Source organism: Lates calcarifer, linkage group LG17, assembly GCF_001640805.2.
Source record: "Lates calcarifer isolate ASB-BC8 linkage group LG17, TLL_Latcal_v3, whole genome shotgun sequence".
Taxonomy (NCBI): Eukaryota; Metazoa; Chordata; class Actinopteri; family Centropomidae; genus Lates; species Lates calcarifer.
Window position 1 is genome coordinate 10,542,528 of NC_066849.1, and position 25,297 is coordinate 10,567,824.

At 41.8% G+C, this 25,297-nt stretch overlaps 4 protein-coding genes across 5 annotated transcripts in view; 3 read left to right on the forward strand and 1 right to left on the reverse strand.

Moving 5' to 3' along the window:
• The first annotated feature begins 448 nt into the window (after positions 1 to 448).
• armh1 (armadillo like helical domain containing 1) lies at positions 449 to 4,477 on the forward strand. Its single transcript, XM_051077236.1, is given in 13 exon segments — positions 449 to 885; positions 1,419 to 1,487; positions 1,636 to 1,802; positions 1,943 to 2,139; positions 2,259 to 2,343; positions 2,449 to 2,565; positions 2,754 to 2,791; positions 2,793 to 2,827; positions 2,935 to 3,064; positions 4,070 to 4,147; positions 4,253 to 4,285; positions 4,287 to 4,335; positions 4,449 to 4,477. Coding segments are annotated over 13 exon segments (1,233 nt in total). The 5' UTR covers positions 449 to 679.
• Positions 4,478 to 4,879: 402 nt separating this feature from the next.
• mutyh (mutY DNA glycosylase) lies at positions 4,880 to 11,549 on the forward strand. The gene is made up of 17 exons (XM_051077237.1): positions 4,880 to 4,949; positions 5,038 to 5,114; positions 5,908 to 6,039; positions 6,206 to 6,245; positions 6,336 to 6,409; positions 6,522 to 6,563; positions 6,652 to 6,723; positions 6,877 to 6,990; positions 7,123 to 7,220; positions 7,765 to 7,909; positions 8,040 to 8,127; positions 8,213 to 8,395; positions 8,705 to 8,850; positions 9,577 to 9,726; positions 10,262 to 10,312; positions 10,416 to 10,978; positions 11,087 to 11,549. The coding sequence occupies exons 1-16, from the start codon at positions 4,880 to 4,882 to the stop codon at positions 10,545 to 10,547; spliced, it is 1,614 nt and encodes a 537-aa protein (XP_050933194.1). The 3' UTR covers positions 10,548 to 10,978; positions 11,087 to 11,549.
• A 177-nt stretch (positions 11,550 to 11,726) lies between these two features.
• elovl8b (ELOVL fatty acid elongase 8b) lies at positions 11,727 to 15,339 on the forward strand. Its single transcript, XM_018667348.2, has 8 exons — positions 11,727 to 12,190; positions 12,290 to 12,347; positions 12,948 to 13,135; positions 13,223 to 13,303; positions 13,455 to 13,511; positions 13,620 to 13,734; positions 14,617 to 14,744; positions 14,840 to 15,339. Exons 2-8 carry the CDS (start codon positions 12,290 to 12,292, stop codon positions 15,002 to 15,004), a joined length of 792 nt encoding a protein of 263 aa, XP_018522864.1. The 5' UTR covers positions 11,727 to 12,190; the 3' UTR covers positions 15,005 to 15,339.
• The window catches only part of LOC108877345 (zinc finger protein GLIS1), a 72,392-nt gene continuing 62,317 nt past the window's right edge, over positions 15,223 to 25,297 (reverse strand). For both annotated transcript variants that reach the window (XM_051077526.1, XM_018667347.2), the window contains 3 exons: positions 17,801 to 17,961; positions 16,742 to 16,897; positions 15,223 to 16,623 (listed from right to left, as the gene is read on the reverse strand). In XM_051077526.1, the coding sequence (XP_050933483.1) occupies positions 16,487 to 16,623; positions 16,742 to 16,897; positions 17,801 to 17,961 (454 nt within the window). In that variant the 3' untranslated portion in view covers positions 15,223 to 16,486. The remainder of the gene's footprint in view (positions 16,624 to 16,741; positions 16,898 to 17,800; positions 17,962 to 25,297) is intronic.

Here is a 25,297-nt window from a genome sequence, read left to right on the forward strand (position 1 = left end):
GGATTCCTTCTTCTTGTCTCTGAAGACAGTTCTTTATGACGCTGTGTGTTTGGACTCATTGTCCAGCTGCAGACACCTCCCTGATGGTACTGATAAATTATATAAAAAAAAAAGCATCTCAAGTGCCTAAAACCTTTGCACAGTACTGACACATTACTGTAGTGACATCTTGAGGACTACAAATGAAGGAGAATCTGTCTGTCTGTCTTGAATGACCCCCAGATACATAGATACTGTTTCAGTATGCCACAGATAGCTCACATGGATATGCATAGAGAGCATAGGCAGGCCAATATACAAGAACTATAGCTAGGTTTATTTAAGGAGTGAACTGAAACTTGAAAATGTGAGGAAAACACACACACACACACACACAGAGAGAGAGAGAGAGAGAGAGAGACGTTTTTATTTAAAAAAAAAAATGGCGGCAGATCTTATGCTGTTGCTCCCACGCTGATTGTGGATCGTTGCTAAGCAACCCTCAGCTCCCCGTAAACTAAATGAGGGAAGAAGATGAGGAGTAAATCAAACCAGCGAAAATAATCATGTGGCAATTCAGGTAATTGTAGATTTTATCAAATCATTTATAGAGCAGCTATAGTCAAGACTCTGTCTGGCTCTGGCTCTCGGACTTCACTGCGTTAAGTTCGCCGATGTGAAAAGCTGGAGTGCAACAACAATGTCAACACACGAAGAGCCAGCGAACATCGGCAAAGTCCTCAGTTTTCTTCGAGAATGGGACCGTGGAGACGGGACGGCCCGCAGCCGCATGTTGAACACCTTTGTGTCTCAGAGCACAGGGAAGACTTGTTATGAGCTGGAGTGTGAGTTTGCGCAGGTGTCCAGTCTGTTTCTGGCTCGACTCACCACCTGGATGAGACTCACGTATCCTTTCTTCATTACATTCACATCAGACACACTATGACCTGTTGAGGACGCACTCAGAGTAGTGTCAAAACCAAAAGCACTCAAACTTATTAACAGTGTAACACATGAGTTATATTACAAATGTTCAGTCAGAGTTTTTGGACCCTGTTCAGCTTCATAACAGTAGGCAGGCAAACACTGAATATTTGAATGTGGTATTCTATATGTATGACTGTGACATTAATGACTGCTTATTTTTTAAATATCTTTTATTTGTATAATCTCCATATTTTTGATGTTCCAGAATGTTTATTGTACATTATGTTGAATATTATATACAGTGTGTGCAGTTAAGGTGAACTTCTGACAAAATGACAGGTGGGGAATGAGGAAAAGGATCCATGGGGGACAAGGGCTCCTGTGAATAGTGGGCTGGATGAAAGCAAAGCAAAATAAAACTTTTAAAACTATTGTAAAAAAAAAAAAAAGAAAAAAAAAAAAAGCATCGATTGTGTAATCAACTGAGACCCAGTCCTTCACTGAACTCTCAGATACATGTTTGGGAAATTCTTGGGACTCCAGCTGAGAGCAATTAGGATTTTCCTGTCTGCATCAGGCCAGTGAGTGAAATAAAACACTGCATCATAAACTAGAAAATACTGTATCTGTCAGCGAGACACCTCTCTGACATTACTCAGTGATCAATACCTTTTTGTTTGTTTGTTTTGATTTGTTTGGTTCTTTCTTTCTTTCTTTCTTTTTTTCCAGTGATCAATACCTGATGGAGTTCCTGGAGGATGGAGGCGTTCTCACTCTCCTGGACATCTTGAGCCACACTCAGACCACAGAGGAGGACAAGGCAGAAGCCCTCCATCTCCTGCTCACGGTCTCAAACGCTGGTCGCAGGTGCAAGGAGATTATTTGTGAAAGCAATGGTACATTTCATTATTCATTCCTTCATCTAAATTCCTGCAACACGCACAAACCTCATCAGTACACATATAAGTTTAAGTATCTTCAATTTACCGTATGGATCGATATAATTTGTACTTTGGCCTTCTCTGTTTTTTTACAGGTGTTACAGTCATAGCTGAGTGCCTGGCCAAATCAAACACAGAAGAAAACCAAGAGACGTCGTGGGCCCTGCTGGAGTCCCTGTCCCGCGGAAATCCTAAATACCAAAGTCAAATCTACAAAAGCCTCATCGCCCTCATGACCTGCAACTCTCCTAAAGCCCAGCAGCTGGTCCTGAAGACCTTACGCACTGTGCAGGTAAAACTAGAAAGTAGAAACCATTGATTAATACCAGTCTGTACATTCAGTGTTCTCAGAGCAGGATACAGAAGAACAGATTTGTACTTGTAATGATAATAAGTTATTCTCTCTCACAGTCCAAAATGAAGACGGCCAGTCACAGCATCGTAGAACCTCTGCTGAACTTGCTCAGGTCCCTGAACCTGGAGGTCCAGGATGGAGGTGAGCAGAGAGGACACTTAAAACCACACGGTGATAAACTGTTAATGTGGCTTCACTGTTTAACCTCATCTGCTGCTCTCCTCTCACTGTGTATCTTTCTGGCAGCTGTTAATCTCATCTTAGACCTGAGGTGTTATGATGTGAGGCCAGTCCTGCTCAGCGGCCTGGTGGCTCTGCTGAGGCCTGCTAAAGAAGAAGAAAAGCCACAACAGATCACAGAAGGTGACCTACGGTGACCTCTTTAGGCTGATCAATGAATTCCCATTAGGAAACTGAGACCGCCCAAGTTATATTAATGGTGTCTTGCCACCAAACCCACTGATTAATATCCTAGTATTTTGTCTGAGACCTAATGTGTGACATTAACGGGGCATTGTCACATGCTTTGTTGACATGTACAGTCTCATCAGAGGCTGAGACGATCAAGATGACTGGATCTCTGCCTGTGTTTCGTGCAACAAGCTGCTGCAGCTAAAGCTATACGGTGCAATCATTAAGTTCATTCAGTCACAGTGTACTATTTTCATTACTTTAATTACCTCAGTGTAATAGCTTCAGTTGTTGTAATGATATATGTTTATGGTGTTGAAGGTTGTTGGCTGAGGAGGATCATGAAGTTTCTTGTGAGCTTCTCTCTCTTGGAGTGATCCAGTATCTCCTATACGCTGTGGGCAACAGAGAACACACTGATGCCCAAATACAGGCCAGCCTGGCCTTGGAGGTACATGCATGTTTTCTTGCACACACAATTTGCTTTCCAAAGACAGTCTTCTGAGCACTGTGATGATTTCTACATTAGCCTGTGTAGTGATTATTTGCTAACACTTAAAAAGCTATCACTCTTGCAGCTGTGAAATTTAGTAATGATGCATGCTTCCAATGAAACGGCAAATTTGTAGATCAGTAAAAGTTCAGATTTATTATACCGTTAAGTCATTTGTGTTCCAGTAAAACAAACCAACATGTTCCACACAATGTACAAACCACAAAATTGGGCATAAACAAAGGCTGTTGGTAATGTGTTACAACGTCTGCACATTCACTTCTCACCATCCGGTAATTACTGTGTGAAGCTGTCACTAGGAAGAATATTACAGAACATGACAGTTGTTAGGTTTTTGTTAAATCCAGGGCATGAGATGAAGGTGGGAAGTCATCTTCCTCTGGCTCCTACACTGAGAGAGGATTACTGTGACTAGGATCTCACTGAAATCATGTTTTATTTGCAGAATTGAGGTGAATTTGTTTCCAACAAGATTTAATTCTGCCCTGTCTGTTGCAACACAGCAGTGGCATGATAAAACTTTAAATACTTAGGTACAATTTCAATACATGCAAAAAATGTATTACCAGTATTAAAACTGAGAGCTCAGAATTTGCAGCTGATCATACACACCAGTGTTAACCCATTCTGAAATAGTGAAACAAATAACTTTATCAGCTTTCTGAATTATACACATGTATATGTTTTAAAATCAAAGTTGCAAATAAAAACAAACATCAGGTTTTCAGGAAATTTACAGGATTTTTTGAGTTCCCTCCTCATGTTGGTTCCTCTCACTCCTGGTTCCTCTGTTCCTCCCACCATGACACCCCTGTCACTGTCACTGTTTCTAATCCGCTGTATCACTCAAATGCAAACCTACACACACATTCACAGTCACATAGAATATACTCACACACATTCACACACTAACACTGAATATCTGCTGTCATCTCTGCCCAGCACTTCGTCCGCTCATTCCCAGCTGTTGAAGAACATGTGCACAGAGTCATGGGACGTTCACTGTTTGCAGCCTTTATGGTGAGATTTAATAACCTGCTGAAAACTATGATAACATCAGTAAAAGGCCAGTGTAGAAACTGCTTGAAGGCAGTGCTAACAAATCCAATCTCTCTGTTTCTACAGCACAAAGCCGACATGTTGTACATGAATCTGGAATGAAACACAAGCAGAAATCCTGCTGACTAACAAAGTTACCATACCTGAAGGTAATGATGATCGTAACAAGCTTATCTTAAGGCTGATCAGGACTTTGTCGTGTTTCCTCTCACTTTGATTGTGCTGTGTGAGAGTAATTCTTTTCTGTATAATTACTTTACAGTTTTGGATGGTGGGAGCTCTGAAGGCTGACAAGAGGAACACTCTAATAGTTTTAATGATGCAGATGGATAAAGCGTATAATTTGTATATTAATTAAAAACTGTTTAATTGTTAAACTTTGCTGTCTACCTTAATAGTTAATTTAAATTTTTACGTGTGATTTCATAGACAAATACATTACTGTATTATCTGTGCCCAGGTTTACTAGTTTTACACTGAATTGTTGTTAATTTGCTTAAAACTACGCGTGGTTTTGATCAGTCAAATGGAGATTACGGTATTTTAATTATTTCGAATATTTATTAAATAAATACACTTTCTGATTCAGGGGAGTGATAGTTATAGTTGACAATAATCAATAAGAAATTATATAATTGTGAGAGCACACAGAAAACCTTTACATAACTGTTATGTTTGACCCGCCTACCGGAGATGACGTCTTACCTACGGCCCCTGTTTCCGTGCAGCGGATTGGTCGAGCAGCGGGTGTCCCGTCCTGAGCGTGGCGGGAGTCAAATGAAGTAAACTAAAACATGAAATGAGCTTCTACGCTGTTTGTCCATGAGCAGGTTCCGTTTAATGATGCACAGAAGTAAACGAGCCGGACAGAAGATGGTGGAAACTGCAAAACCAAAGCGCAACAGGACAAAGAGAGCAGCGAAAGAAGGTACATCTGCCATGTTGATTTTACTTAACGTGTTATGGACAGACAGTGTTTGTTGGTGTCTGCAGAGTCTGCGTCAATCAGAGAGGTGGTGAATTCCTCAGTTTCAGAAATGACTACAGCCACAGTCTAAACACTCATCCTAGACATTAACCTGCGGGCTCGTTTGTTAGGTTCAGGTTTAGGTTTGGCTGTTTTCTTTTGTGCTGCACAGAACTATAATTATTTTAGAGATGTAATTTTCTATTAAATGACTCAACAAAGCCCTGAAATGTTTTGCTTTTCAAATGAGCAAAAACTGGGGAAGTTGTTTAATTCTGATGTATAGAAGTTTGCCAACTTTGTCTCTAAAGCCTGGAAAAGAAGGCAAGATGGTTTATTCAGTTAGTATCTAAAGAGATTTCTCCAGTACCACTAACTTATGTTTCTCTGTCAGTGATTTATGAATTGTGTTATAGAGAGGGATGGTCTGAAGAGTGAATTGAGAAAGATGTTTTTGAATGTTTTGGACTTTCTCTGATGTTGAAAATGTATACACTGCACTTTGATCCTGGCTTGTGTGAATTTCATATTCATGACACAATAAAAAAAGTTAAGACATAAAAAAGTCTTCCTATTGATGCAGTTCCAGTGATCTTTATTTGATACTTCATTAAAATCACATATTCTGTTGATACACGTCTCCCCTTCAGCAACATCTGAACCATCCTGTAGTGTTTGATAAATGTTTAATATCTTGTCAGTGGAATTTTCCTCATAAAAAGTTTGAATGAGAAAATATTTTTCGGTCTTCCAGAGGAAACCACGAACGCAGCCTCGTCCGGCCACGTACCACACTTTCCCTGATCCTGCCCATGTTGTGCTGCTGCGCTCTCAGCTCCTCAGCTGGTACGACAGGGAGCAGAGAGAGCTGCCATGGAGGACTCTGGTAAAAAAAAAATAAATGTTTCACTGGTTTTGTTCAACCAGAGTCACAACCCTTTTATGATTATGAAAATACAGAAGTATGTTGCTCAGCCTCTGATTACACAGCATTAGAGGATGTAAAACTAATGCTTACAAATACCATGAAGTAATATAACCGTCTCTTACAGGCTGTGACAGAACCAGACCTCAACATCAGGACATATGCAGGTATGAAAATATTTTCTTTACAAATGTAGATATTTTTAACTGCTGCTGAAGCCATTTGCAAATCAGTTTCCTCTTTTTTTTATCTCCCAGTGTTGGTTTCAGAAATCATGCTGCAACAGACTCAAGTTGCCACGGTAATAGACTACTACAACAGATGGATGAAGGTAGGTGTCTGTGAGCGATTAAGTACTTTGGATTCCTTATGACTTGTAAAATCTGGTCAGTACACTGTGCTGCCTTATGTGTAATTTGTACTCTCCCTTCATTGTGTTCCAGCGGTGGCCCACAGTGGAGGCTCTTGCAGCTGCTACACTTGAGGTGGTTGCTAACGGAAGCAGAGGAAGCTATGGTGACTTAAAAATATCACTGTTTTCAATTTGAATTTACTGATTTCATTCATTTGTAGGAGGTGAACCAGATGTGGGCGGGGCTTGGCTATTATTCCCGAGGGAAAAGACTGCATGAGGGAGCTCAGAAGGTGTGTGTGTGTGTGTGTGTGTGTGTGTGTGTGTGTGTGTGTGTGTGTGTGTGTGTGTGTGTGTGTGTGTGTGTGTGTTGCCCTTTATAATTGGTATGATTTAAAGGAAAGGATTAGAGGTTGTGTGTTAATAGTGTTACTGTTTTCTTTCAGGTCGTGACAGAGCTGAAGGGACAGATGCCTCGGACGGTCGACAGCCTGCTCAAACAGTTACCTGGTGTTGGACGCTACACTGCTGCAGCTGTAGGCTCTATTGCACTGGGCCAGGTTGGTCATGAGACACACACACACACACACACACACACACACACACACACACACACTCCTTCTGATATATACATCTGCACCAGAGCTGTACACGTTTTTAGGAGCTAGAGTAAATCATCCCTCGTTGCCTAGGTTACCGGAGCCGTGGATGGCAATGTGATTCGGGTGCTGTGTCGCCTGCGGGCCATCGGAGCTGACAGCACAAGCCCTGCAGTGACAGAGGCACTTTGGTGAGTTTAAACTCCAAACTGAACTACACCTCAACAAAGCTGAATTTGAACTTTTAACCAGTCCTTACTTTGACATCTGTGAACGCTGCTGTGATGTTGTTCTTCTTTCCTCCTGGGGTTTTGATGTGTCGGTTAGGTGCCTACAAACTCAAACATACCTCTCTACTGGTCAGCTATGGACTGTACACACAGCTGTTATTGGCTCCCATAAACATAAACTAGTGGTGCTCTGCTCTGTGTGCAGCTCTGCACAGGATGATTCCTGCATGTTGCCGATTGTTTAAAATGAGATCTAAACATTTGATCAGTGAGCTGAGATTTTATGTACTCAAAGGTATTAAAATGTCTGTTTTAAAAAGCAGCTTTTAATATTACCATAGCTTTAAAAACAGAGGTATTCTGTACTGAAGTCAGTTGGTCTTATTAAAGAAGTTTTGAAGTTTCAACAGACACTACAAATAATATCTTGAAACACACTCATTTTGGAGTGATTAACTGCTGTGATTCTAGTTTTTTAATGTGTCTTCTCTCTGTTGTATTTCAGGGGTCTAGCCAATACACTGGTGGACCCAGAGAGACCCGGGGACTTTAACCAGGCCATGATGGAGCTGGGAGCGCGGGTCTGCACCCCTAAAGGACCACTGTGTAGTCAGTGTCCTGTACAGTCTCACTGCCACTCTTATCGCAAGGTAAAGACTAACACAAGTGCTGACCATTGCTGAGAAGAAGTTGCCTTGCGTTGTAAACACAGAAGGAGCCAGTGCTAACAGAGATCCTTAGTGTCTCGGATCATAGTAAGGTCTGTGTCTGAATGTGCAGGTCCACGACAAACGAGAGCAAAACTCCAAGAAGCTTTTGGGGAAACTGGAGAGAAAGACTTCAGCCCTGCCTGATATAGAAGACTGTGGTGAGTCGTCCCCCCCCCCGACCTCTCAGACCTTTCACGTAGTCTTCATACTAAATTACTTAAAGACTTTTCTCCTCTCTGTCAGCAGCCAGTGGGACGTGTCTGCTGTGTCCCTCGGAGCCCTGGGACGACGAGCTGGGCGTTCAGAATTTCCCAAGAAAGCCGGCGAAGAAGCCGCCCCGAGTGGAGCGAACTCTGACCTGTGTGGTGGTCAGACCTGGAGAGGAGGGAGAAGACGAGTACCTGCTCACACAGAGGCCAAACAAAGGTCAGTGCCCGCAGCGTTTTGTTCTCACGTCCCTATTTGTACCACTGAAAAAGAAAAGTGTGTGGCGTCTGTGTCGACTTTTTCATTCTGCAGCTTTAATTTAATTTTCCTCAGTGTTGATTTTAGCAGGGATTTTTGTTTTAGGACAGCTTTAAAAAGAACTTTTACAAAAAAGCGACTGAAAGTACAAAATAAATGTAAATTTTACATTAAATCTGTCAACAATAGAAATGAATTAAGTAACATTTAATGTACAATTGGACAACCCTATTTGTTAAATGTTTTTGTTTGTTGTTTTGTCATCGTCAGGTTTGTTGGCGGGCTTGTGGGAGTTTCCGAGTGTCCTGCTGGAGGAGGAGAGCTCTGAGATGAAACAGAAGAGGGCGCTGTGTGCTGAGATCAGCGGGACACTGGGAACTCACCTGACTGAGAGCCTCTTCCAGTCTGTCGGAGAGGTGAGTGACAGTAAGTGCATTCGAGATCAACTGCGCCTGACTTGATGGTGAAACGTGAACTGCCACTGACTGCTGGGAAACGACTGCAGTCAAGTCAGAAACAGACTACCCGCAGCGTGACTGAGCGATGGTGTTTGACTTTTCCCAGTTTTTCTCACAATTCATTAAATATATCGACCTCATTGTGGAAAACCTGCACATGACTGTTCCCGTCAACATGTCAAACTGTTTTGTAAACCTACACACACACACTGTTTACTCAACCAAAGATATGTTGTTCTAAACATTTAAGGCCAGAAAAGTGTGAAGAAGAAAACTAAAAGTATAAAACATCCAGGGCGATGTGTTCAGGTGTATCCAGTGTAATCTGGAAAGAAATCTGTTTCATTAAGACCCATATACTTGAGAATAAAAACCATGGGCTACCACAGTGCCAGGAGAGTGAAAAGAGGTGAAATATGAAGGATAAAAAATGTGATCTAAGGACTTTACTTCTTCTACAATAACAAACTGAACTAAAGCGATGAACAGCTTCAATCTGGAAAGTAAAACTGTAGTGTTGGTGCACAGATGTAAAAGGAGATCAGATTACTTAGATCAACTTAGATTGCTTAGAATAAAAACGTGCTACACGTCATTGGGACACCTAGTGACACCATGCTGCTGTCAGGCTGGATAAACCCTTTCTGTAGACATGTGACACTGATCGGTCGCTGCTGTTTGCAGGTGGTTCACATCTTCTCCCACATCCACCAGACTTATGTGGTTCACAGTATGCGTCTGAAGGACGGTGACATACAAGCGCAGAGTGAAAACGCACAGTGGCTCAGCAGATCTGCTCTGCAGGAAGCTGCTGTGTCCACAGGAGTGAAAAAGGTTTGTGTTGTGTTTCCAGAGCTTGTGTGTGTTGAATCCCTGCTGTGTGATTGAGGTTAGCAGTACCTGCAGCACTAGAAGAGGACTTGATTATCACAAACAGAAAACATGGTTTTACAGCAGCAGTCTACTCGCTCTAAATGTACTGTACTCACCAGAGGAACAGACACTTCTTGGGGTTAAAAAAAAGAAAAAAGATTAACTAAAAATAAAAAGTAATGTGAAATATAAAGAGCAGCAAGTTTGTGACATGTAACATTTGTTGTTAGTTTTCTTATCACATTACAGGATTTTGCAGGTTTTAAGTTCAGATTCTCCTTAATGTCACGCTGCTGTTTAGAGCTGATGTGGCGACGGTTTTTAAACTGCGAAATGAAAAAGGCATCGTCTGGTTACTGTGACGATTAAACACAGTTTTAGTGAGTGTGAAGCAGCTAGACGTTGAGCTTGTTTCAGACAGATGTGAAAGAAAGCAGCGGTGACTGAGTGAGTGTCCACGTATGTTCACGGGATCAACATGTCAACTCTCCTGCAGATTTTGAAGCTTTATGATTCTGCGGACAGTCAAAAAGAACAGCTCTCTAAGGTGAGTGTTTCTACATATCCCTTACAAAAATTCACCTCACTTCATAGTCCTGTGCCAATAACAGATGACACACGTGTCGCTTATTTTTTCTCGTCTCATTCAGGATGGAAAGAAGCGAAACATCGCCGACAAGAAACTACAGACCTCAAAAAAACCCAAACTGGGTGCAGCGAGCAGCGGAGGCAGGCAGCTCTCCCTCAGCTCCTTCTTCAAGACAGTCAAACAGGAATCTTGATGGAATTATGTGTGAGAATCCCACATGGTGCCTCTCCATGTGCATGAGCACCCTGTGTCCACATTAAGGTATTCTGTTGGTGCCGTGGTCCCATCACTTGGACTTAATACAAAATGCCATTTAATTGTTTTTAAGCAACCAGTTTTTAAATTGATATGAAATGAAAAAAAAATCAATACATTGCTCATGTGATATTCCTGTAAGACTTGTAGTGTGCTCTGATTTTTAATGACCTCATGGCAGATAATGTTTTTATCGCTGTATTACGACTTTTGGACTTTTGCTATTTCATCTATGCGATATCATAAAATTAACAATAAAACAAACAACAATAAAACTGTAATTTTAACAGTGAAAACAAGAGTGTAATTTTGGATAACAGAACCCAGTTCAGACACAGACTCAAGACGAACATGATGGTCATGATGATGGTCAGAGATTTATTATCTATATTTTAGCTATTTTTTGTATTATAAAAATGTTATGTTAAAATTAAACAAGTTTTCTTGTGATACATTTAGTATGTCATTAACTTTCAGAGGTCATTAAAACAATAAAGAGATCCAGTTAAGGCCTGAAGAGAATATATTGTAGCTCAAATCAGAAAAACTGACAGTGAGTCGTTTTACACAAACTCGATGTGATATTTTACTGTTGCTGCACTGATGACATTGTATTGTACTGGGTATATGTGTACACTAAGAGAATATAGAAACATTGAGCTAAACAGGAAAACATCGATCTGACTGTTTGGTGTTCTGTGTCACTCATCAGCTGTAAGACCTGAGAAAGCTGCATGGACATTGTCCTCAGTCAATCATTAACACTGATGATTACCACCAGCCTTGAACTAACAGAGCACTGCTTTAAGTAATACTCAGGTGGAGGAAGTACTCAGATCTTTAATACTACACTGCAAAAATACTCCATTAATAGTAAAGGTCCTGCACTGAAGATGTTACTTACTTTTTTTTTTTTTTTACGTTTTACTTAATTGCAGAAAAAATATTATTTTAATAAAACTTAATCTAAAAATTATTAAAAGACTTTTTTTTTAAAAAAAAGAAAATTTCTGACAGGCTGTTAAATACAATTTCAATTTCTGTCTACGTAAAAATATGCTGTAAGATAGTTTGATTCAAAACAATGCATTTTTTTGTTACTAATAACTAAAATATTTCTCTCTGAAATGTAGTAGAAGTATAAAGTAGCATGAAAAAATACGCACGTGCCTCAACCTCTACTTCGGTGCAGCGCAAGAGGGAAAAAAAAGGTATTTTGGAAGGTAACAGCGCCCCCCACTGGGCCGAACCAGTAACCAACTGATCCTAAGGCGAAGAGAAACAGGAAGTGGTCCAAATCTTATTCGGTACTTTCTCCACTTGTATCCAAAGTCACTCAGGTGGAAGATAAATCCACATCGTCTCTGTGTTCTGCTGTGTTTTACTCCAACCTGTGGTTTGTTGCAGCAGCGCTGTTGTTTCTGCTCCGTCTGTCCTCAGTCACCGACCGCGGGGCGAGGATCAGGATCTGACCGCAGGGCGTGATGCAAGTTGAACTTTGCTAATAATTACTTGCCAGAAAGCGTCCAAAGGTTCTGCAGCGCTGTCACCAAACCTCCCTGCTGAAACACCGTTTGCGAGGTGAGAGCCTGTGGATAGAGCTTTGTCTGTAAATGCCTCAGATTTTAGTGTTTTTTTCTTTTTCTTTTGGTAAATCATTGCATTCCTTGTTGTTTTCAGATGTCTTCTGCGTGGCAAAGTGTCCTGTCTGTGCACCAGAGAATAGTGGACAATGGAGGTTTGATGAAGATGATTTTTTGTCCTACTTATGCAGTTCATTTTGCTTTATTTTTCTCCGTAAACCCATATCTGTTCTTGCACTTGTAGGGGAGATTCCCAGTCTCAAGCTCAAGCCTGTGTGTGTGTGTGTGTTGAGTGTGGGGGAGTTGGGAGCTGCAGATGTGCTCCTCAGCTTCACAATAACTGCTCTGTGGCCCGTCACATGGTTTGCCACCACTATGCCACTTTTTAAAATTACATTATCATGTTACAGTCATCTTTGCAGTGGATGTATGTGAGTGGGAGGAACACAGGCTCAAACTCAGGAAGAGCCCTTTTATTGTCAGAGGAAAAAAAAAGTCTTTTCATGCACCCAGCTGCGTATTTTTACTTTTTTCCCAGCTGTGTCAAACTGAATTTGGTTTACATTTACAAAATTGCAGATATAACAGATCATCTGAGCTGAACTGCAACAAGACAAACTGTAAGAATCCAGAAGGCAGAAATTAATATTGTCCTTTATCAGTGGTGACACTTTAAGGCAATTCGTAGCAAAGCTACGGATGTGACATTTATTTATTAATATGTGAACAGACAAAGAGATCTGTCATGTTTCCAGATAAGAGGACGGACCCGTGGCTGCTGGTCTACTCCCCCATCCCGGTGTCACTCATCTTCCTGGTCTACCTCTGTGTGGTCTGGGCTGGCCCTCGTCTGATGAAAAACAGGGAACCCGTTGACCTCAAAGTCGTTCTCATTGTTTACAACTTCGCCATGGTCGGCCTGTCTGCCTACATGTTCCATGAGGTGCTGCTTGAATGAAAATATTCTGTTTTACGTGACACGTGGTTATATTGGAGGTATTTCATGATGTTATTGTTTTATTATTTCTAGTTCCTGGTCTCCTCATGGCTCTCAAACTACAGCTACCTCTGTCAGCCTGTAGATTACAGCACCAGCCCGCTGGCAATGAGAGTAAGTGTGTAAGATATTAGGTCTGCCACAAGCTACATTTGGATCATTATCCACAGTAAAATCACTTTTAAAGATAAAACACACACCTACCTTTTCTGAATTAATGAAAACGTGTTAAACTCACCTTTCCTCCATTGTTTCATCCCTGCAGATGGCCAGAGTCTGCTGGTGGTTCTTCTTCTCCAAGGTCATAGAGCTCAGTGACACGGTAAAAATGTCTTAGATCATTTTCAGTCTCTGTGAAATTCAGTCGAAGGAACAAGAGCACGAGACGTAACTCTAACCCTCTCCTCTGTTCCTCTCTCTGTGTGAGCAGCTCTTCTTCATCCTGAGGAAGAAGAACAGTCAGCTGACTTTCCTCCACGTCTACCACCATGGCACCATGATCTTCAACTGGTGGGCAGGGGTCAAGTACGTGGCCGGGGGACAGTGTAAGTCAGCCGCTGTAGTGAATTAATGTGATGACCCTGATGTGTTTAAAGTCAGGTGATCTTTTTTTGACAATGAAAAACAAACTAGAATAACACCATAATTTATGTTGGTGTTAATTTACCTTTAAACATGACTAGATGTTTAAAGGTAAATTCCCCCCAGACAAAATGAGGTTGATAAATTTATGTCTGTTATGTATACTGACAAAAAACACAAACATTTAAGTGCAGAAGAGAAAATATTTATTATTCTAACTTTCCATAAAATCATATGCTCTCCTCCTTCATCTCAGTAGACAACTGCTCGTTATTTTAGTTTGCAAATAATTTTGTTTATGACAATGTGTATAACGTGAGTGAAATGCTCTAAAACTGGACTTTATTATTTGTATTTTGTTCTTTCTTCTTCTACTCTACAACATTTTAGATATGTTTAAATATGTTTTTAAATATGATGCATTGCTATAGATTAAAGTACACAATAGTAGATGAGGTAGTTCAAATTATCTCCACCACAACAGCTTTTTTGTACAGAAATGCCTGAGTAATAACATTACAGTATGATTCATTGTGACTCTGAATGATGTTGATTTGCAGGAGTACTTTTAATTTTATATTTTATGTACATTTTGCTGAGGACTTTTACACATAGTGGAGATTTTTTCTGCTATTAATAGTAATAATTATTACTATGTTTATGTGAGAAAGACGTCTCAATACTTTTTCCACCACAGACATTTGTAGCACTTTTGATAATGGACTCTTCACTGTCAATAATTTAAAACTATTGTTTCTCTAATATGCATTTAATGACTTAAAGCTTGGGGTTGGGTTAGGGTTGATACTTTTTAACGATGTCTTTGTTTGTGTCACATCCTGCAGCGTTCTTCATCGGCCTCGTCAACACCTTCGTTCACATCGTGATGTACTCTTACTACGGCCTGGCAGCGATCGGCCCTCACATGCAGAAGTACCTGTGGTGGAAAAGATACCTCACGTCTCTGCAGCTGGTGAGTTGCTCCCGCTCAGTGCGACGGGAATCAGACGTGTACACACGGCGCGTTTTAACTCAGACTGATCTGAACTCTGTTGTCTGCCTCTCCAGCTGCAGTTTTTCATGTTCCTCCTGCACACGGGCTACAACCTGTTCACAGAGTGTGACTTCCCCGATGCCATGAATGTGGTGGTGTTTGGTTACTGTGTCACCCTCATCATCCTCTTTAGTAACTTCTACTATCAGAGCTACCTCACCAAGAAGAAGCAGAAATAAGACGCAGCGGTGAGGCGTTACACACAATCCAACGTAATGAGGCTTTAATGAAAAGAGCTGAAGCCAGTGCGACAAAGTATTTTACACAGGGAATGAAGTTTTCTGTGGCTGCAGTACTCACCAGCATCCACTAGAGGGCACAACATGCCCACATTATGAAGGTTTTTTCCCATGGTGCTCACCAACTGTCTATTACGCTCTACAGTCACAACAAGCTATTGATTGATCATTCAATTATTTATTTCTTAAATTGAGAAAGGACAAACATTCAAATGATTGTTGTAAACAAACTGTACATTTTATACATACAATAATAAAGTAGGTTGGTTTCTCTGCGTAATCGCAGAATTAATGCGCTCAGACCCTCCTCAGGAAATAAATCCAAAAGCAAAAACAACACTTAACAACAAAATGCAGGAATGCAAACTTTTTTTTCCACTGCTAAAACAACACAGCAAAATGATATATTCTTCTCTACACTCCAGTCTATAATAGATTGAAAGATGTAGATTAGAGAAACAAAAACATCAGAGGAGGGAGAGAACATTTTATTTAAAGTCTATTCAGGAGTTTTGTAGTGTCTGAAGTTTATATATTAAAGCTGAAAAAACTGCATGTGTAAGCTCTGTCTGATTGTACTGAAAGTGTGCAAATCTTAGCACCGATGTAACCAAGTGAAATTCTCTGTACATGATGAGTTCTTGGCCAGTAAATGTGGTTCTGAATCTAATAACAAAAGCTTATGTTGCTTATGTTGGATATCGATTGGAAGATGTTTTAAAAACTTGACTAATAAGAAAAGGAGACTTCCAAGTAATTTCTTTGACTTGTGTCATTTCTTCATTTAAATTTAGTAAAAATTGCAACAGTTGCAAACAGAACAAATCACAGGACGAATCTGAAAGGTCTCAGGATAATTACAGGAGCCTTCCAGTGATTTAGCATTGTACTTTCATTACATTAGGGGACTTGCAAGAGACAGATTAAAAAAAAAAAAAACAGAGTGGACAAAACTGATCCAGCACAGGTCAAGATATCCTGACTTTAGTCTCTGATCCTACAATTCTCACACTGCAGTGTCTTTGTGAATATCAACCCTGCAGAGTGAATGTCCACATATTTAAAAGCTGCTTTCACAGCCACAGAAAACATTTCACATGTGTTTTACAGGCTGCGTGGTGCTCCTGTAGGACGAGTTAGCTGATCTTAATGAGTAAAATCAGTGGAGTGTCCCTTTAACAGAATCAGAAATTGGGGATTCTGACCTACTTACAAAACTGGATTAGACAGGTGAAATTTCAGGGAGTGTAGGGCAAGTAGTCCAAACTGACTTAATGTATAATTGAGTTTGATTTACTGTGTGACCGATAAAAAAAACAGGAATTAGAGATGTGAGCGTGCGATGATGCTTGTGGAGGGGGTTGGACTGTAGAGCAGTAGTAGTAGTAAAGTGGGTGAAGCGTGCCTTGCTCCAGTGTTGCTCTATGTCTCTGTGTAGACGGAGGACATGTGGCTCAGGCTGCGGTCGAAGCTGCCCACCTGGAAGAAAATGCTCTCCTCTGGGCTCGAGGAGAACTGGCACCCTGCGTTTCCTTGCAGCTCCTGGGTCAAGCTGAAGCCTGGAACGGACATAATGAGTTCAGTTTGTTTAATATATTTTGATTAAATAATTACGGTCAGCTTTTTAAGATCTCTTATGACTTCTGGCATGTGCGCCTGAGGTAAAAACGTCCTCACCTGCAGAGCCAGTGTTGCTAGTCGACATGTGGAAGCCATTGTGCTGATGGGAAGTGTAGGTGTGAGAATCTCCTGGGATGTGGACACCACCGACCGTCTGCTCCATCCTGTAGGAGTCTCCGAAATGGAAGCAGCTCTGAAAGCTGCCTTGGTATTCTAGGAAATGAGGGAGGATGTTGAAGAGTGAGGAGGAGAGGGAGAGAGAGAGAGAGAGAGAGAGGAGGAAAATAGAAGCCAGACTTGATCAACTGCCACCAGCATCTATGGGTGATTGTTTCCAAGGTCAGCAAGCGTCCGCTCTATCCAGCTGAAGCTTAATGTGGATCTCAAATTATGACAATGCTATATTTGTGCTCGAACTAACTCGGCCAGTCCCGTAGTATGTAAGATTTGTCCCCATCGTCTCAGTTTGTACTCAGGAATCGACCACAGGAGTCACGATAATGGGAAGGCAGCCTTTCCTGGAGCGCTTTTACGCAACTCCCCGACCACAGCGTGGTTAGAGAGACGTCCATGTGTAGATCTTTACAGGGAAAACAGTGTTTAAGGCATTAGGAAAAAGGCTCGAGAGTGACAGCTGAGCCTGCCATGTTAGGGCGCTGAGAGACAGACGAATACATGAGCCAGCATTTTGTTGGCTAATTCAGCACAGGGAAAAGGCTTCCGGCATGTGGTTTTCCCCACTCCGCTTCTACGACTCTAATCTCTCTCTGTCCTGAAAATGCTCTGACAGAGCCACAGGGCAGTATCGCTGCTCTAAGAGACAACTTCCTCTCTCTGAGGCCTTTTATGTGGGTCTGGTGGTACACTAAACGTTTGAAAAAGAACACAGGAATGGTCAGATTAGAAGAGCATTCAGGCGATCTGACGTCGAAAGTTCTCTCATAGGACGTTATATAAGAGTAATATACAGGCTGCATGTTGTTGATTCACCTGCCACAGGAAAAATTTCAGGATATTAAATTGAAACGCCAATGAACATTTTCAACGTAAAGCCAAAACAGATTTCCTAAAACAAGTTGAGTTTCATTCAGCCAGATGTCTCTGGGTCGGTCTTACCGTCGTTGGCAGACTGGTGATGGTGATAGTGAGAGTAGGGCTTCTGGTGAGGGTGAACATGCTGTTTCTCCAGAGGAGGAGGTGGCGGAGGAGGAGGAGGTGGAGGAGGAGACGACGTCCCTGTTCCCTTCATCCCAGGAGACAGGAGGGGACCTGACACCCTGGAATAGACACAGAGAGAGGGTGGGTGGGTGAGATATATACATTTAAAGCTCTCGCTCTGTTATTCCTTTCTTGACAGTCTCAATAATTGTTCAATAAAGTGCTTCATGCGTCGTGACATCCCAATCATAGCTGGCGCTACATGCCCGGGCCCTCGCTAACCACATGATCGGACAAACCCGGCGGAACAGTTAGTGATCCCTTAAACACACAGAAGAAGAAACAGTCCAGGCGTGTGGAAAACTTGGGCTCCCCACACGTAATCGTCCTCCCACCACATATTATGATCTTAAGTCAACAAACAGCAGAGTGTGCATTCAAGTGAAACCACCCTTCCCCCACTCTCTCTCTCACACACGCACACACACAGACACACACACCGCCCACCATTGCAGTAACCCTCGGCTTTGTGGCCTGGAGAGAAGAAAGCACAATCGTGTTTACATTCATGACGTCTGAGAGAAGGAATATTAAGTTTACATGTTTGTGACTTTGCGGACTCGAGCAGCCTGGAGATCAACTGAGGTTTCCACATTTGCTTATTTTTGTGGATATTGATCACTTCAATAAAAGTTTATCCATGTTATTGATTACATTTGTCATTTGATACAACAGTGGCATATTACATTCAGGGACCAATCGTCAGCTGTTCCTGCCCAGAGTTATATTTAAATGGGGCATTCTGTCGAGTTTCACTGTGCGCTGGGGAAACCACAATCTGGAGATCAAAGGTGTTAAAGCAAATGGTGAAATATTACAATCACTCCAGCTGATTGTAATTCTGCCATTTAGTGTCACAGTTAAATTGGTTCACCCCCTTCAAAAAACAGGCATAATGAAATGTGCGCTCAGCACCATGCAGCACTGAGCTTGTGCAGAAGCCTCAGCAGAATCTGTCTAACATCATATCATCTTACATGAAAAGTACGCTGCTATCATGACGGTTGTTTATTATTTTTAATAAGTAACAGTGTGCTCATGAAGGGATTTCTAAAAATCTGAATTACATCATGCATTTTAAGGGGAATTTAAAAGATCAAAGTCAAAGCCTGGTGTTATATAAATGTGATTGCAGTTTTACGTGTCTGTTCCAGGTCTAAATAAATTTCTGAGTCACATTTATGTTCAATTCACAGCTGTAGTCTTACTGGGTCGTACTGAGCAACATTTCAATTATAACAAAATAACGTGGCGAAAGTCTGAATTTAATCACTATAAAGGAATAATTTGACCTTTTTAAGAATACTCCTTTTCCATTTCTAGCCAAGAGTTGAATGAGAAAACTGATACCACTCTAATGTCTGAACAAACTAGAGCCAAGAGCCAGTTAGTTTAGTTTGGCACAAAGACTGTAAGCATGGGGGAACAGTTAGCCCGGTCCTGTCTAAAGGTAATTTAAAAAAATTTTAAAAAAAACTCTCCTAAATTTCAGTAATTACCGTGTTATAACTTGTTAATTTGGTCACAAAACTAAAATGTTAAGACTGACAGGTTGTACAGGGATATAGTGTGTTTATCACTGAACAACGACAGAACCAGGCTAGCTGCTTCCCCTTGTTTACAGAGTTTACATTAAACTAAGCTAAGCTAAGCTAACTGGCTTCTCTCTCTAGATTCATATCTACCATGCTGTGTGGTATCAATCTTCTCACCAAACTTTAAGCAAGAAAACAAACACGCATATTTACCCAAAATGTCAAACTATTCCTTTAACTTAAAGGCTACAGCAGTTTAAATGGGAGCAGAGAGATTTTGAGAGAGTGAGTCTTGTTACGCCTTCATAAGATCACAGTGATAAATTTACCCTGGGGTGGGAACCATGTCTGGTATTTATTCAGACACTTAAATGTTAAATGTGAAATTTAACAAGAAACTCAAAATGACCACCAGTTTAACGACTTAAATGTTGTACACTTGACATTAACTTAATGAAACAGCAATCTGGTAAAAAATCCAGACTGATAGCCAACAGACCTGCCATTAAAAACAGTGCTGCCCCCCCCCCCAAACCCTCCACCCCATCTGAAATATTCAGCAGCTACTTAGTACCTTCTCATGACTGCGTATCAGGAATGCCAACACATAAACTGCTGCTGTGTTACTATGTGGAAGCATATGGTTTGCAGTAAGCGCTATATGAATGTGATGACAGAGTGTTGCTAGAGGCGGCCGAGCCCTCAGATGACTGCTCATTGCTGGCCTGGCTGGAGCCTACTATATGACCTACTGCTCCATGCATGAGGGACGTCCCACCCAGCACTCAGTAGCTGGCAGTGGCTCAGTGCACGGCATTTGGCAGAGAGTGGCCCATGAAGGGGAGATGGTAAACGATGTCAAACGAAAGTGCAAGACGCTGCAAAGCTTTCCTGCCAATGCTAAATTTATTTTACATTTTACCTAGCTGTTGGACACAGCTCCAGGCTCCCGGTGTTTTTGCTTTTATCAGTGAAGGTCCTCATTAAACTGTATAAAAATATACACTGTCGCAGTTGCACTGTTTTATTGCCCCTGTAAGAGAGGTCATGTTTTTGCTCCCGTATGTCTTCGTTCTTTCATTCTGTAAGCTGAATTGCTCCCATGAAATGTGCTAGGGAGATAGGCCTGGAGCCAGTGAACATATGATTTTATTTTGGCAGTAATCTGATATTTCCATCATACTAATAACCACTGGTGCAAAATAGCTAAGTAGCTGTACTTAGTTTTACTTTACTTGAGCAGCTCAACTTTCTACTTCCACTCCACTGCATCTCAGAGGGAAATATTCTTTTTACTACATTTATTATTTTACATACAAAACCTGATCAGCTGATGAAATAAGGAGCATTTTTATGGAATAAACTACCCGTTAATATATTAATTAGTTAGAAGCAGGTCCACCTTACAGATAATACTTGTCTACTTTTACTCAACTTACTAAAATTATGAACATACGACTTGTAATGGAGTATTGTTACCATGTGGTAATCTTCAGTAAAAGATCTGAATACTTTCTCCACCATAGCTAAAAGCTTTGGCACAAACAAAAAGAGGGACTTTCCAAGCTTCAAGGTCTGCAGGATTAGCCAATAAAAACAAGTTAAAACTTTGGTGATCAGGCTGATGCCCTTAAAAGTAACAACAGATTGGAGAAGGGTCTGGAAGTTTTGACTCTGATACCCATCTTGTCATTGTGAAAATGTTCATGCAGGTATCAAATTTAAGTGCTTAACTGTATGTGGACTTCACTTGACCTCCACGTCTATCTTGACAAAATTGAGGAAGGTTGTGTGACACCTTGTGTTAGTGCAGCTCTGGAGAAGCTAGCTGTTACAGAGCGTGGCTAATCCATGGGTTGGCACAGGCCCAGTGCGTGGCCATGTGTTCCTGCAGAGAGCAGCATTCCCCCAGGAGCTGCTGTCAGCACAAACTCAGGAAACAGTTATACTGTTCATATTTTTACAAGCTGCCTCTATGTGCAGCTAAAGTGAATCATAAGCTAATCACTGCCAGCTGCCCCCGGCCCTGCTCTCACTAGTCTGTAGCTCGCTAGCTACTCAAGCTTGAGGTATGAGGGGAATCTTTCATATGCCACATTAATCTCTCGTCCGATATTCATGTTCACTGACCGTCCTGCTCTACTCGACTTTTTTCCAGCCAGCCCACCCACTCCTGTTCCACAGCAGTGAGAGCAATTTGACCATTGACCTGTTGATTCCTGAACGCAGAGTTAGAGATGGACTAAATTTTATAGATACAGTGAAGGTCTAGAGGTTTGGGAGAGTGGGGAGAGATATGTAAAATACTTGTGCTCACTGCCATTGCAAAGTGATGTCAACTTTGGCTTTTTATTCTGTGAGACTGTGTCTTTTATTAAAGTGCTGAGGAGCTAAATGGTATATGAGACCTCACCCTTTGCTTACTCTAGTGGACACTAGCTCAGTGACTTCGAGCGAGTGGTTCAGTGATTTTTTCTGTGAGTAATATGGGAAAGCTGATGTCATTCTGGGAATGAGATGTGGTTCAGCTCTGAACTTCTCGGCTAAACTCCAGCCTTACAAATGCTACAACAAGAGGATGAAAAAGGCATTCCAACCTGGACTGTCTGATGCTGCCTTGAAACCACACAAGTCCAGACAAAATGAATTGTAGTCAGGTATGCGGTCATGGACATCGCTACTGAAGTGTAACTATTGTCCAAAAACATTACAGCTTATTGTGTTGAAGAGAAGCTGCCATTACAGTCTTGGCTGCCTGTGCGGAGGCATGATGGGATGGAAAGAAACCTGAAGATTCATGAGCAGTCCTGCTCTGCTCCTCGTTCGTCTTCCTTCACCTGCAGCTAACTGTCCCACTAGGGAGCCGGGATCAGACCCTGTCCTCTACAGACCCTACATTCTCCACAAACACCCTCTGCCTGCCCTCTCATCTCCCCCCTCTGTAGCCGACCATTAAGCCCTGCTGATGGATGACAGGGGCTTCTTTGGCGCAGATCGGTGGGAACACTTCTGGTTCTGGTTAGCAAGCTAAAGCTGTGCTTGAGAGACAGACTACAGCATCCCGGCTAAAGCTAAGCTAAAGCTAAGCCAGCCCTGCAGGCCCCAGTGTGAAGAGCACAGCCAGGGCTCTTGGATATTTTTGGGGCCCTGGAAGCTCTCTGTTAGTCCCAGAAAGATAACTGCCCCAAACACAAAGGATCTATCTTTAATCACCACTCGGCTCAGAGGAATTTTGACAGTAAATCATCTGAACTCTTTCTTTGAGTTAACTGTTTTTTGTAGATGGGTTAATTGGAGACTACGCATTATTAACAGAGCACCACAAAATGAGTGACTGACCACACGCTGCCATGGGCGACAACCTCAAAAATGTTTTTGTTTGGGTTGTGAGATTGACACTCATTTTCTGGATCACTGGAGAATGATAATGGCTGGAAGACAGACAGTGTAGAGTTACGAGTTGTGAACGTCCCCCTTCAGGGCAGGAACTCTTAATGTAGCTCTGTGCCGTCTCTGCTGCCACTCTAATTCAATTAGCCTGTGTCAATCACTGCCGAGGTATCAAACCACCTCGGTATTTATAATATTTGCAGAGGGGCTCTAATATCAATACTCAGGTAAAGGAAAGTAGAGTCTCCCCTCAGCAATTATATAACCACATATGGCTGAAGCAGTGAATGACAACATTTACCACCCATCTCTCTGTGAGTACAGGCCGCCGTAGTCGAACAGCCATCTCTATGAGAGAGGCCGTACACACACACTGTCACATAGACATACACACACCCACACACTCGTGCCACACCGATCACCAAATGTATTTTAACTGGCATATTTTAATATTAGCTTCAGAAAAATGACACTGGTATTTACAAAGTAAAAGGAGTCTAAATGGCCCATTTGAGCCAGAGTAAACACATTTAGCTATGAGGTCAGAGGCTGCCACACTAGAGGCAGGTTAGTTTGATAATTTTGTCAAAATGTTTAATGTCCTGCTAAACCGTTTGGGAAAAACAAGTGCAGCGCTGATATTGACTTTGGCAGCAGCCTGTATACTCAAGGCTTTAAACATGTAAATCAAATGCTCCATCTTCAGGCAAATGTAAGTAGACGTTTTATGCCCGGCTAGATGTAGGGTGCTGCCACAACTCGCTTTTTGACTCCTCAACCCGCCCTCTCGTCCATATACGGTGTGATGAACAGATAGAGCGCTACAGTATGTGTGTGTGTGTGCATTCATGGGGGCTTTTGGGTCAAACATCTTGCTTTGATGAAATCTGTAAATTTGGAAATTGCCTCAGTTTTAATGCAGCGTCGTCATCATGTCACAAGTATGAAGGAGCTCAAGGTGGAGAAACAAAGATAAACAGGAACAAGGGAGATTACTTATTTGGCATAATGAGCATTTAAGTTACATATGTGAGGGAAAAAGGGGATTCTCTGCTGCGCGCGCACACACACACACACACACACACACACACACACACACACACACACACACACACACTCACACACAGCTCAGATGTTCCTCATCAAGCCAAAGGAACAGACCCACGTCTCACATCCAATATGTCCCCGTGCCTGTGTAACCACTGTTACAGCATCCACTACTCAGGTCCTTTTCACTTTCCATTTCTTTCCTTGCGCTGGTAATTGTGCATGCTGCTGAGAAAGAGGCACTGCAACCGCAAGGTAATTTCAACAGCGCTCTCCTGCTTTCAAGGTTTGAAACAACACATCACCTTCCAGATGCTTTCAGGCCGACCTGACGTCTCTGTGAGCGGGCGCTCGGACGTTTACATCCACACGGTTTAACCGCGCCGGCCCACTGCACTGTTTGTGCTGGAAGTCGACCGGTCTGCTGTGCCTCACACCCCCAATCACATGCAATCATGTGTGTTTCCTGGATTACTATATGTAAACTCCTCTCACTCATACACACTCCCACACACAGAGACACAAATGAGTACAAATGTGTGCATGACTCTAAGGGTAAGAAAGCCATCAAACCTCATTGTGTCATATGCCTATGCTGTATATACTCGAATAAAAGTGTATATACACACACAGACACCCAAAGAGCAGACCACAGAGTTAAAAGAAAGCATGTTTACGTAACATGATCACTTTTGTAACACAGAGTTTATGATGCTTGATTCCATCCACTCTTTCTCAATGTTATTCAACTGTAAAAGACTGTTTTCCTTCACTACCTCCCTGGTTTTCGGCACATTGTTTAGTACAGTACACACTGTGCCTCCTGACGACACTCCGGCTCTGTAACTCTGCTCTGCTGGCTCTCTGGGGAAATCATCGGCGCTAATAGGAAACATGCTGTGCCTTTCACGCACACAGGAAGAACAACACATACACGAAAAGAGTTGTCCATGCCTGCCGAAGTGTCTCAGAGCAAGGCAGCTATACTTCTACGAGCTGCGGATTTTCAATGTGCTCTTTTGAACTGTCAGGCAGCTTCGTAAAAATGTGTTTCAGTGGACTTAATTAATGTATTCTCTCCACAGTCAATTGAATAGAAACACATTTTCTTATTTGCCAAAGATGTAGCAATACTGGCACACGTACTAAATATTGCTAAATCATCCTCAGTTATATTGCTTTTCTTTAAAAGTATCCCCAGATGTACTTATTTTCACAATTATCTGGAAGATGCATCATCTTTTGAGATGGTATAATTGAATACAGTTCATTGTAGTATGACCCATCAACAGATCAAGCGTATAATGCAGTATACGATGGAGTACCTACAGTAGATTTTTACAATACAAACTGATTTCTGTTGATTCTTATCTTTTGAGGGTAAAACACACATACACTAGGTGATGACACCATCGCACAGCTT